Source organism: Plasmodium knowlesi (assembly GCF_000006355.2).
Source record: "Plasmodium knowlesi strain H genome assembly, chromosome: 11".
NCBI classification, from domain to species: domain Eukaryota; phylum Apicomplexa; class Aconoidasida; order Haemosporida; family Plasmodiidae; genus Plasmodium; species Plasmodium knowlesi.
In genome coordinates, this window is record NC_011912.2 from 2,005,824 (window position 1) to 2,018,803 (window position 12,980).

A 12,980-nucleotide genomic window follows, 5' to 3' on the forward strand; every position below is an offset into this window, starting at 1 on the left:
CAAGTGAACGTGGGGCAAAGGGAAAAAATGTTTTAGCAGATGGGACAATAGAATGGATGATCGAATGGGTGATCGAATGGATGATCGAATGGATGATCGAATGGATGATCGAATGGATGATCGAATGGATGATCGAATGGATGATCGAATGGATGATCAAATGGGACAAACAAATGTAAACCGCGGCGGGCCGATAGAACTACGCAGGGAAGTACCCCCCCACGGTGTCGATAAAGGCCTGCACGTTTTCTATTTTTGAACCGGGTAGCATCCCGTGTCCTAAGTTTGCAATGTACTTGTTTGTGTGCCTTATTTGACTAACCATCTGGCATGTATACTTGGACACGAGGTTTTCATCATTTACGAGCATTATGTGTGGATCCAAAGCTCCTTGCAGAATAATTTTCCCGTCAAATAAGTTGTAGTAAAAAGTTGATGTATTAGCAGCTAGTTGTTTATGTGTAATGGAGAGTACATCGATGTTCAGATCTTTCACATCTGGATGGAAATTTTCCTTGAGAAATAAAATGATGAATGCATGAGGTCGTAATTTCTTCACCATGTTGATAACCTTTTTTAAATAAAACAAACTGAAATCACAAAATAAATTTGTATCTATAATATCTGCATTGCTTTCGAAGAGTTGTATAACATTTGCTCCACTGTCAATCTGGTTGATCAGATGACTTACACACACCTCACTTAACTTATTCAAAATGTTATGAACATCACCTGGACGTTCGTATATCATTTGAATGGTATCTTCATATGTCTTCTTATTATTTTTGGTAAGGTAGGTAAAGAGAGTAAATGGTGAACCCGCAAATCCTAAAAGGGGAACTGCATTGTTTATTTTATGCTTGGTCAAACTGATGGAATCATAAACATAGTGGAGATTTTTTATAATTTGTTCCAGTGGGGGAATTAGCTTTTGGAATTCCTCAAAGGAGCTAACAGTTTTGTCGAATTTTGGCCCAACATTTTCAACGAATTGGACATGCATGCCCATGGCAATAAAAATGATGAGTATGTCGGAGAAGATTACTAACATGTCACATGAAAATCGCTTGAAAGGCATGATGGTAACTTCGGAGGAGAGATGTGGATTCTGGCACATCTGGATGAAGTCGTACTTGGCTCTCATTTCGCGGTACTCTGGCAGATAGCGGCCGGCTTGGCGCATGAACCACACGGGGATCCTCTCCTGTGCCCTTTCCGTATCCTTGTTCTCGATGACGCGGAGCACCAGGTCGTTCTTCGGCCTCCCGAACGCTAAGGTGGTAATAAGAATGGTGCATGTAGTAGTACCGACATGGTATATGTAGTAGTACCGACATGGTATATGTAGTAGTACCAACATGGTATATGTAGTTGTAAAACGTGGTGTGTGTATTTTGTGGTTCTTAGGCGGGACAAGGTTATTAATGATGAGACTCGCTTCATATTGACGCGCATCCGGGAATGAACAAGTTCCACCGAACTGTTCCCCTAGCTATACCTTGATAGTTGGCATTTTCCGGTCTCACGAAAACCTCCATCTGGTCCGCATCCCAGTTCGCAGCATTGGGCTTCATCCTGAACAAGCCAAATGGGGCTTTCTTGTTGTGGATGAAAAAGAGAATGTCGCACAGGAAAAAAGGGCTCAAGGCACACACCAACTTTGCTTTCATATTAAGGGTGCACGCGACGGTGACTTACCAGGACAGGTCAGAATAGCTCAGTAATTACCAAAGGGGGGGGGAGATAGACGATGCCCTTCTAAATGGTTTTACAATGATACAACATGCGTATACATTTCCATTAGGGGGGTATCAAACTAGGGGGGATTATATGCCCACAGGAGGAAGAAGTAGAAAAGTAGGAAAACAACGTGGCAACGCAAGAAAAAAAATCAATGTAGAATTTTATCAACTTGAAAAAAAAAAAAAAAAAAAGAAAAAAAAAAAATCTCCGCGTGAGTATTTCTGCAACGAGCTCTCACCCCCCATACACCCATTGAGGCACTTTCCGAAGGAAAAATATTTTACACCGTGTAGTTTTTACACCGCGTAACTTTTACACCGCATTACGTTTACACCATGTTATTTCCCCCGGTATGTAGCGCACTTTTAGCATGCCAAGCTTACCATTGAGCAAACGCAAACCACAAACATCAGCGAAAAACACGAGCCCAAAACATCAGTGCATTTTTTTCTTTTTCTTTTTTTTTAACCCACCATAAATTCAATTGTTACGACTTCGCACTTGTTAGAGGTTCCTACATGTTTCCACTTCTCCTTTTTATTCCTTCCGCGAAGGGAAAGTAAATGACCTGATAAGGGCCATGAATGCATACCATATGTGTGTAAGCTTGTCGGCACATGTGCACGCATAAGCGCTTGGAGGGGGAGGGCGTGTTCGCAGAAGGTACAAGTTAACGCGCCTGCTTACACTTCCGTGAGGAGCTATAACATCACCTCCTCTGTGACAGTGCCTCCCGTTCCTCAATCACAGAGCTTTGCAGTACCGAGGAATGGTACCCATTGGGGGCTCGCAGAAATGAATTTAGAGCAAACTGGCCAAGCCGAGGGTTAGAACAAGGCACGCAGAGAGGGAAGAAACCAACAGGTGGATTATCGAGTCGTGATAAATCGAAGGAAACACGGCACGGGTAAATATCGAAGGGGTAACAAATCCACCGGACTTGGTACCACGCCGCTTCTGTTGGACGAAACGGAAATTGATCAAAGAATAAAGTCAGACGGTGCAAGAAAAAATGATTGAAGACGACGTGGATAGCACGAATGGGAGTGGTGAGAAAGAAAACGTACCCCGCAGGGTACACACTCGCATTGTTATTTGGAAGAATATATATATACATATACATGTATATGTATATATATATATATATATTTTTTTTTTTTTTTTTTTTTTTTTTTTTTTTTTCTCTCCCCAGTGAACTACGTAGAAATGTGTCCACCCGAAAGAACACTGTACAGGTACCTGACGACGATGCTCCACCTGGTGCTGATAGCGAGTATCGTAGGCCTGGTCAGCATGGGTTTATACTTCCTTCGAACCCCATGCGAACCATGTGATTACTACAACCGTGTGTTGGCGATAGGCATATGGATAAAAAGTATCTGCCATGTCCATTTAACAATTGTGAGGGTAAAGAAGCGAGACGAAATAGAAAACAACGAAAGGTTCAGAAGTCTGGTGATATATTTGATTAAGTTATTTAACTCATTAACATTCCTCCTGGTGTTGTTGTCTCTTCACCTGCTGCATTTTTACAGAAACAAATGCTCCTTTAACACATTGGCTCTAAAATTCATAAAGCTCTATTACTATCTAACCATCACCTTGTACTTCCTACCCCTGCTATTTTACATTTCCCTAGGCTTATTCCTTTCCATAATTATTTGTGTCATTGTGAACTTCTCCGTTGATGAAAACGACCGCATTCCGACGCCAGAAAATGTGATAAGTAAATTGACCGTCCTAAAGTACAGCGATATAAACTTTGTCCGGGGTAATTCGCGCAATGAACAGAAAAAAAAAAAAAAAAAATTAAAAAAACCATCTTTTGAAGTTATATTTGATAAGGTCAAGAGGGTTATGCAGAGGAAGGACAATAGAGAGGAGGAAAAAAAAAAAAAAAAAAAATTTAGGGATTCTTTCAGTGTGAGAAATACACCACCACCCCTTGTTGATGACCAATTGAAGGAGATGCTAAATCCTCTTAAGGGAAGTAATAATCCAAATGAAAATTTTGACTCAGTCAATGGAGAGTCTCCGGGGAAAGTGCCCACCCCTGGTTCGGAAGTCGCATCCAATGGGGTGGGCAGTTCACACCTCGGGGTGGACAACGACCAAGCTGACGAGGAAGGTTACCAGGAAGTTGACGACGAGGGAACTGAGGAAGATGAAGATATCTGCTCCATATGTATGATGAACTACGTGCGTAGCGATGATGTCATGATGATGCCTTGCGACAAGCGTCATTTCTTCCATGTAGGTTGCCTTACCAAGTGGTTGTACAAAAGCCAAGCGTGCCCCATCTGCAGGACCAACATTGTCAGTTGTCTGAACGCACAGGGTGAAGTTGTTTGAGTGGCGTGACAAAGAGAGCGTGTGCGCAATGACACGCCCAAAGTTTTTTTTTTTTTTTTTTTTTTTTTTTTTTTTTTTTTTTTTTTTTTTCTTTTTTCTTTTTTCTTTTTTTCTTTTTTTTTGTTCAGCATTCCTATTTTAGGCAAACAATTATATGGAATGTTAATCGTCTCTATGTCATGTTTTGGCACATGTATACTACGCAGAAACATGTCTTCGTGGTTTTGTTCCTCCTATAAGACGCACACGCTCACGACGCATATACACCACACACACATTTTTGTGGCCCCCCTTTTTGATTCATGTGTTGTGCAGTTGGACGTAGTGGCTACACTCGAACGGCAATGTTTTTCCTTCTCCAACATTGACGCGCCTTCCATCATATTTGCATTATCTTGTCCTTGACTGTTCATGTAAGAACCAACTGCGAGAATGCCGTCGTTCCACCTCTTCTTGTTTTTGTGAAATTGCAGATTGATGTTATGTTACGTATGAGCACACCTGTCTGTGGTGAAACCAGTCCTTCATCTGTGCCGTGTCACAGCGAAAAGGAGGAGGAGAAGCGGAAATATATAGACGGGCACGAAATATTTGTGCGTATTACTTTGTACAAGATCGCCCACTTTTACGTTGCATAAACCCACCTGGCACTCCTTGGAGCAGTAGTACGCCCGTTTGCATTGTGAACATTGTAGTTCGGCCTGAAAGTGCGGGAAAAGTGGAGAGGGAATGGGCCCAAGGATAAGGATATGGTCCTTCGATGTATAGGATTTTTTTTTTTTTTTTTTTTTTTCTCCTTCCGTTTTGTTAATTACAATCTCCTTGCAGCTATCGCAGAGGAAAGACTCCTCCGTTACTGCTTCGCCGCGTTTGTAATCTGTGCCTTTTTGATCCCTGGAGTGAGGACCGCCGCCGGTGTCTGAAATTTGGGTTGCGAGGAGAATGCACGGGGAGGTAGTGTTGACCTGTTGGTATACGTTTTTCAGCTCGTCTGAACTACTTCCCTCCGGTAAGGCGTTTGCACCGTTGAGACGTTTGCCTCCTTTGGAGTGTTACCGTTCTTTGCGCCCTTCCCGCCCTGTTGGTCAAATTCATACACGGACAGGTACATGTCAGAAATGCCCCCCAGAAGGGCCCTGTCGATGGTGACGGTGCTTAGGAGGGACGCCAATTTCTTTTTGTTCTTCAACACATCCTCCTTGATTTCTTCAAAGATTTCCGGCACCTGCGCACGGTGGAAGGGGGAGCGGCGATGGTGCAACGGTGAAGTGGCAAAGTTTATTTTTCTGTTTAGGGATATTCGCCACTTTTTCTTTCCTCCTTTCTGTTTTTTTTTTTTTCTTTTTTTCTTTTTTTCCTTGTGGGAATGACTCACCACGTCGATGATCAGGTAGGAGTTCTTGTTTTCTGGGAAGATGCTCTTGGAAATGTACAGGTGCTGCAGGCCGTGCAGAGGGGATGACACCACATTTCGGTTCGTTTGTTTATCAGTTCGTTTGTTGGATTGCCCATTTGTCTCCCTCCCTTTCGTATTTTCACTTCCCGCTTTACCTCGATGAACGTGTGCAGTGTCTTCATGGGTGGAAGTTGCTCGTGCAGGGGCTCATTCATGTATTTCCGGAGCTGAGTGGCAGGACAGAACCAGTGGGATGGACGCGGTGGAGCAAACAAAACGGGACTAATCGCACACCCAAACGATGCGCAACCCGTGTATACCTTCAAAATGTTGTTTCTCCTATAGTTGGTCATTTCGTACCTGTGTGAAGTGCAATGAAGGGAAGAACAATTAATGTTAATACATGCGATTGTCGGATAAGCCCCATTCCCGTTTGGAACTCCTCTCCTCAGGGTGTTTTTTTTTTTTTTTTTTTTTTTTTTTTTTTTTTTTTTTACTTTTCTTGACAGTTCCTAGTCAATATCAGGGTGTACAGTATCAACCACAGCTTGGGGGAGAGGGTAGACGTCATGTGCAGTTCAGGGAGGAAGATATTTTTTTCCATATGAAAAGTGGACAGGAAAAAATAAAAAATACACTTTGTTATTCGCACTTGTTCTTTTTCCTTGCCTCTACCTGTTTCTCAATCGTACATAAGGTGTTGCCTTCCCGTTTTACCCACCTGCGTGTGTACGTGTGCGTGTGTGTGTGTGTGTGTGTGTGGAGAGTAACCCCAAAGGAGTGTCTATTAAACACATGCGCATGTCCATATGGACGTGTATTCATCAATCCACTTAGGTATATAAGCAACGAGTATCAAATTACTCATTTCCTTCAAACACATAGTTTCCATGCTCCCACGGTCTCTTCTCCAAGAGAGGAATTAGAATTAGCAAAACATCTGAGGATGGGGAAGAGAGGTGCTTATCTTGTATTGTATCCACTTCAAGAGAGCATCGTGAAGTAATCAGTTTGTTCGAAAGGAGCGAAATATTATGCCTTGGTGCCTCCTTCTCCCCTAACCGTAGTCCACTATCTTATTGATGATTGTGTTGTTTAGCAGATGAATCCTATCCGTTATGTTCCGCAGGGCGTTGATAACGCACATGTATATTTTCAGTCTGTCTATGTTTTGCGACTTGTCGTTTTCTTCTATGAGCATCTGCAGCAGGGCGAAGGAGGGAGCACTCATACATTGATGCGCAGAGGGTTAATGAAATTACTCTCCAGTTGTATCCCCCCCTCCTGGTGACCTCGCTTATGGACATCTCGCTTATGGGTTTGGAGAAGTACTCCTCCGAATTGCTGAACGGAGGAAAAATTAAAAAAAAAAAAATAATAAAAATAAATAAATAAATAAAACTTTAAGTCGTGCATTGAGAGTGTCTACTCCGCTGAGTCCTGATAAACCTTCACGTATACCCGTTTTAACAATCTCTTACCTCTTGAGGAAGGCCACCAAATTGGAATAAATGTAGGCAAAGAGATTTATCATGTGGTTGTTTATTTTGTCGTATGCGTGATCTGCGCATAGGATCCTCTCGACGATGTTCAGTAATGTCACTTCGTGGTATAGCTGGGGATGGAGAGGGTAAGTAAGTGGGTTAATAAGTGGAATATCTGACCCCCTTAGGAATGTACGTATAAAAGGTGTGGATCCATACCGATATGTAACTGGAGATGCGATTCTCCGTAGTTGTATCACCCCCGTTTTTTCCATCTCCATTGATAGTCTGCAATTCGCTTCCACCAATTTCCTGTTCCAATATTTTGTCTTTAGTACACTTTGTTAGTTCTTCCGTGTGGATAAATCGAACGAAGTAGGTGGTGATTAGTTCTCTAACCAGTGTTTCAAACTTTTCAATGCAGGAGGAGGAGGGGAAAGGAAGTGTAGAGAATGGTGGAGTTCTTCCCATGTGTAGGTAAATATACATATACATATGTGTGCATATGAGTGTTGGCTACTTCTTCAAAGAAAAATATACTAAACTACTCAGGTGGTTATTCCCGGTACCTTCCTCATGAGGGCGTCGATACGTTCGTCCCCGATGGTGTCCATCATTTCACTGTTGCGGTGGAGGTAGAGGTTTATGGAGACCAGGTTCTTGTGGCATTCAAACCATCTAAGGGGAAGACATCGTGATTTAGCAGCGTGTTTTGAAAAAAGTGGGTATTCTCAAACAGGCTTCGTCACGATTGTGTGGCGAGCCTTTTAGTAGGTCGCCTCGTTGTGTTGCATTTACGTATCCTTTTATTCATTATTTTTTCGATTATTTTTTCGATTATTTTTTCGATTATTTTTTCGATTATTTTTTCGATTATTTTTTCTCTTTTTTTTCTTTCCTTCATACCTCTTGGAATATATGTCTAGGACCCCCCCACTCCGGAGATCATTCACATGAGTGAAGAAGTTCACATCCGTAATATCCATTTCGGTCCAAGTTCAACTTTAGCTAAACTGCTTTCTATGGAACTTTGAAGTACGTGTTAATGAATATTTTATGGAAAAAAAATCTCGTTTAGTTTTTGAATTTGAGCGGGTCCCCATGTGGAGGTCAAGTTGTGTAATCAAATCAGGCGGTCCTTCAAAATGGGCATCTTCCTTATGGGGGGAATGTGTGCATAAACGGAGAAAAAATATTCCTTAGCAGGAATTAATCGCTTTATTTTAAACGGGGTCACTCTATAATTTATGGACTGCGCTAAAGGGTTCGCCATGTGGGTGTTCCTATTATGCTACTCCCAATGACATGCACTCTTTTAAGTATGCTCTCGAGGAGAAAGCCATTTCGGGGACACCCACAATAGCGATCGCTGCACCACTTTGTGTGGAGGGAAAGCTAGCTGCACTGTCTGATGCAACCGCGCCGCAAAATAACATCGGAAGAACATGTATGACGCTGAGGGAATCGATTATTTTTTTCTACAAAAAAAAAAAAAAAAAAAAAAAAAAAAAATTGTTGCCACAGTTTTGTTACACCCTTTTAACTCCGCGTATGTATGCTTCATTTTTAAGCAACGACATATCGGAAGGGTGAAGCTCATTAGAGAAGTCTCCACTCCTTTTTAAGGCCCTCCCCATTTTGTAGAAACATTTTCGCGATGTCACCTTTGGTACACATTTCATCTATTTGCTCTCCCCTGTTTATTTTATTTATTTTTTTTATTTTTTTTTATTTTTTTGTCTCGCATTTACCAGTTGAACCGTTTTACCTGACCTGTTCAGGCAAACGGACAGACAGGACGGAGAACCTTGTGGGAAATGCCGAAGGAGGAGATCCTCCAAACATTCACCATTTAAAAAGAAAAAAAAAAAAAAAAAAAAATCAAGTTGGTAAATACGATTAATCATGTACGCTTAAAGCATTGCAACGTTCAGTGTGTTACATCCCCTTTGCGCATTTTGCGAGAGAATCGTTCATAGGGATGACCCACCTTTGTTTGATTAAAAATGTGAATTTAAAATTTTCAAATGTTAAATTTTTCCGTTTTAAAAATGCTACAATGACACAACCATGCAGCGGCGCAGGTGGATACCGACGGAAATGAATACAGCACATATGGTAACATTTCAAATAGGCCTTTTTTTTGGAGGTGATAAAAAGGAAGGGAAGGGGGGGGGGGGTGCGCGTGTAGCGGTGCGCTGAAAGAAGAGAAAGGCCCTTCGCACATGTGGAAAACATAAGGAATGCACACGTGTTTGAGCACATGAATAGAAACACGTTGCGAATTTATATGGGGATGAGAGACAGTCTTGGGGTACACTGTCCTTTTAGGTACACCCTTTTCCCCCCTCTTGTACATGTTCTCCGTCAATGCGACTGATTATTCCTTTCAAATTTTGCGGACTTGGAGATGTCCATTAGAGGTTAGAAAGTTGGAAGTGTGCGTTCTTTTTTACTTTTTCCCATGGGGGGAGAGAAGGAAACAACGACCCGATAGGCGTAACTGGACGCGCGTGATTCAACACGCGTGTTGAATCACGCGTGACCCATTAAAAGACATAGACCTGGGGGATGTGCGCGTTTCCCTGTGCCCGTGGTGTCAGATAATGTTATAGATTTTCTTGAGCTGCACGACGAGTTTCCAGTCCTCCATGGTTAACTCGCTCCTAAAGTACTCCTTCAATACGTCAATGCTCTCTCTGGTAATTTTGCTGTATATCTTTTGATTAAAATCAAAGTGCCTTCCAAAGGTGATGTGTGGTTCTCCACAAATTTTAATAGAAACTTCGTCTCCCTTTTTGGCTTTTTCACAGGTTTTTTTGTTCAAGAGAATGCTAACGACGTTTCCTATTTTTAGGCTCTTCTCAGGGATATATAGTGGGGTTCCAATTTTCAATATTCCACAATCTACCTTAACCCCAATGACGATTGGATCCTTTTTATTAAATACACAGTCGTTGACAATGGACAGTTCGCATGGGAAAATGGCATCCGTCAACTTGCTCTGTTTTTTCTCTTCCTCAATTTTTTTAATATAACTTGTGAAGGCATCAAACAAGTGGTAAATAATATCCTTCTGCATAATTTCCACTCCTAAGATTTGCGCCTCCTTCTCTGCTTCTGGATCGATTTTAACATCAAAGGCTAGGATGACTGAATATTCAGGTTTCCCCTTCTCCCTCATGACGCTAGCTTTCTTCACATCTTTCTTTTGCACTGTTCCAATATTCACTGCAAAAACGGGTATTTTGGAATCCTTTAAAAAGATGAGTAATGCTTCTAAGGAACCAAGGGTGCTAGCCATAACGTACAGACCTACCCCCGTTTTATCGACATGATTGAAGACATCTGAAACATCTGTCATTGCTTTCTTTTTGTAGTCTTCAATTTCGTTGGTGTTGTTGGCAACGAATAAGGAAGTACCACAGAGCACTTCTTCCAATCCGTTGGCAGAGATTTTCACTCCAATGCATGCCTTAATAGATTTGTGGTGCACATACTCGTTTTTTATTCTTAGCTCTTTTAACGGTTGTGGAGTTAATAAAGCTCTAATAACTGTGACAATGGGTCCATTCATACCACACAGGACGATGGTATCTGATTCCTTCAGGACGCCATTAGTGAGAATTACGTCGATGGTTGTTCCTAGCCCTTCAATATTTTTTACTTCCAAAACGGTGCATTCTAATTTATCATGGTATTCAATATTTTTAAGCATAAAATTCTGGGTCAGCTTTACTAAAATCATGATTAAGTCGGCAATTCCTTCTCCAGTTATTGCACTTGTCGGTACGATGGAAACATACTTCCGTGGGTTGGGGTTTTCCCAATAGAGTTGGCAATTCAATCCTTGTTCGGCTAGCTCATTAAGGATATTTTGTAGTCTATCCTTAAATTCATCTTGTGTATTTTCCTTTTGCTTATTAAAAGTGCTGTTAAATGGAGACCAGTCATTCTTGTTCCACATATAAAGCCTATCAATTTTGTTCAATGCAATAACAAAAGGGCAATTCCTTTGTTTCAATATTTGAATGGATTCCTTTGTTTGTTGTTCTAATCCGTGCATTAAGTCAATCACTAAAATGGCTATGTCACAGAGAGAGGAACCTCTTTTCCTCAAATTGTAAAATGACTCATGCCCCGGGGTATCGATAATCATAATTCCTTTCGACATGCACTTGATACTTTCATCTACTTTTTTTATTTCCTTATCTAAGACATCCTTTGGGAAAAAGGTCGCTCCGATTTGTTGTGTAATTCCTCCGGCCTCATTATCCTGTACATTTGTATGTCGAAGTTTGTCCAGTAATTTGGTTTTTCCGGTGTCGACATGACCCAATATACACACAATGGCTGATCGATATTCGCTTTCATCGTCTGATTCATTTTGCGTGTTGCTGTGTTTTTCATTACCGTTGGTCTTGCTAGTGTCGTTTTTTTTTTTTCCTTTCTTGGCGCTAAGTGCGTCCACCTTTGTACCTTTTTTCCCCTCTGACCCTTTTGCCTCCTTAGATTTGTTTCTTTCCTTATCCGTCTTTGCATTATTCTGATTTTCATTGGATTGTTTTTCCTTTTTACTTTCTTCATCCACGTTGAGGAAATCCTCCCAGTCGTCCAAGACAATTTCTTTGGGTTCGTCTTTGGCTTGTTCTTCAACTAGCTTGTTCCCCTGGGGTGTAGTACCTCCTGCCCCATCTGCGTTGTTATTCATATTTCCGCTTCCACTTGTGTTAGCATTCGTTTTGTTCTTCTTCTTCTTTAAGAAAGCCTTTGTTTTGTTCAAGTCGATGTTGATGATTTCCGCTTTGGCTTTTTCCTTCGGTTCGATGAGTACCCCAGATTCTTTCAGGGTTTTCAAATACAATTCTTTTTTTTTTTTTTCTTCCTTGGCTTTTGCACTTAACAATTTTCCTTCCTTTTTTAATTGCATTTTTTTTTCCAATTTAGCTAATCGTTTTTTTTCCTTTTCTTCCTCCTCCTTTCGAATCCTTTCTTCTTCCTCTTCTTGTTTTCTTTTTTCCTCTTCCCTTTTCTTTTCTTCATACTCCTTTAGTAGCCTGAGCCTTTCCGCGGCTGCTTTGGCCATTTCTGACATCCCTGACGTGCCTTTTTGTTCCTTCCCTTTCTCCTTGTCCTTTTTTTTCTTTTTCTTGTTCTTTTTGGCGGCATCATTGGCACCATCATTGGCGGCATCATTGGCACCATCATTGGCGGCGTCATTAGCATCATCATTAGCATCATCATTGGCATCTGCCTCATCGGCGCCCTGCTCGGCCATTGCCTTCTTCGCTTCTCCTTCATCCCCCTCTTCTACATTTTCCTTGCCCTTCATTTGCTCCTTCTTCTGTTTCATCTTTTCCTTTTTCTTTTTCGACTTGGACATTTTGGTCGCCTCATTTTCCTCTGCACCAGCAGGGGTACCTGCACCGCCTGCTTCTCCGTTGACTCCTTCTCCTCCCTTGTCCTTCTGGTCCTTTACTTCATCTTCCCGCTTTTCGTCAAAACCGAATTCGGCAAGGATTGCGTCCAAGTCATCCTTTTTCTTCCCCTTTTTATTTTTACTCATGTTGGATAAAATGGTAGTGGAGCCAAGTGGTGTGCGAATGTACGTGTGTATATGTATGGGGGTATAGCATATGGTAGTTGCCTATGCAGAAGGTGTGTGTGGATTTTTCTTTTGGGAATTCCACTTAAAAGTTCTCTTCCGGCGTACAGCTTCTCTTTTTCTCGTCTTTTCGTTTTTTCCTAGTCGGCAGAAAAACTTTCATTCCCCTTTTTGGCGGTGAATCCCAAATTTTACAGTTGGAGATGATGCGATAGTTGCTCTTCCGTATCCGTGGGAATCACATTTCTCGCGGCGTTCTATGTGCACAGCTTGGGTTTTCCCTCGAGCATCCTCTTCCAGGGGGAGCTCCCGAGTCGGTAGCTGTGATGGCAGAAACTTCAACAACGGTTGGTTCGACCACTCTTCCTTCGATCACCCTCGCTCCGATCACCCTTGCTCC

General features: G+C 41.8%; 4 protein-coding genes across 4 annotated transcripts; 1 reads left to right on the top strand and 3 right to left on the bottom strand.

The window, feature by feature from the left end:
- Positions 1-199: 199 nt before the first annotated feature.
- On the bottom strand, positions 200-1,670 carry PKNH_1143000 (uroporphyrinogen III decarboxylase, putative; the record flags this gene model as incomplete). Its single annotated transcript, XM_002261566.1, has 2 exons — positions 200-1,272; positions 1,499-1,670. The coding sequence occupies 2 exons, from the start codon at positions 1,668-1,670 to the stop codon at positions 200-202; spliced, it is 1,245 nt and encodes a 414-aa protein (XP_002261602.1).
- Positions 1,671-2,755: 1,085 nt separating this feature from the next.
- On the top strand, positions 2,756-4,095 carry PKNH_1143100 (RING zinc finger protein, putative; the record flags this gene model as incomplete). The annotated part of the gene is made up of 2 exons (XM_002261567.1): positions 2,756-2,792; positions 2,936-4,095. The coding sequence occupies 2 exons, from the start codon at positions 2,756-2,758 to the stop codon at positions 4,093-4,095; spliced, it is 1,197 nt and encodes a 398-aa protein (XP_002261603.1).
- A 480-nt stretch (positions 4,096-4,575) lies between these two features.
- On the bottom strand, positions 4,576-7,961 carry PKNH_1143200 (MYND-type zinc finger protein, putative; the record flags this gene model as incomplete). Its single annotated transcript, XM_002261568.1, has 16 exons — positions 4,576-4,623; positions 4,740-4,796; positions 4,911-5,014; positions 5,152-5,320; positions 5,471-5,533; positions 5,647-5,718; positions 5,812-5,851; positions 5,989-6,038; positions 6,167-6,212; positions 6,356-6,431; positions 6,554-6,692; positions 6,784-6,835; positions 6,973-7,106; positions 7,195-7,386; positions 7,545-7,653; positions 7,882-7,961. 16 exons carry the CDS (start codon positions 7,959-7,961, stop codon positions 4,576-4,578), a joined length of 1,431 nt encoding a protein of 476 aa, XP_002261604.1.
- A 1,613-nt stretch (positions 7,962-9,574) lies between these two features.
- Positions 9,575-12,541, bottom strand: PKNH_1143300 (translation initiation factor IF-2, putative; the record flags this gene model as incomplete). The annotated part of the gene is made up of 1 exon (XM_002261569.1): positions 9,575-12,541. The coding sequence occupies one exon, from the start codon at positions 12,539-12,541 to the stop codon at positions 9,575-9,577; it is 2,967 nt and encodes a 988-aa protein (XP_002261605.1).
- Positions 12,542-12,980: the final 439 nt, after the last annotated feature.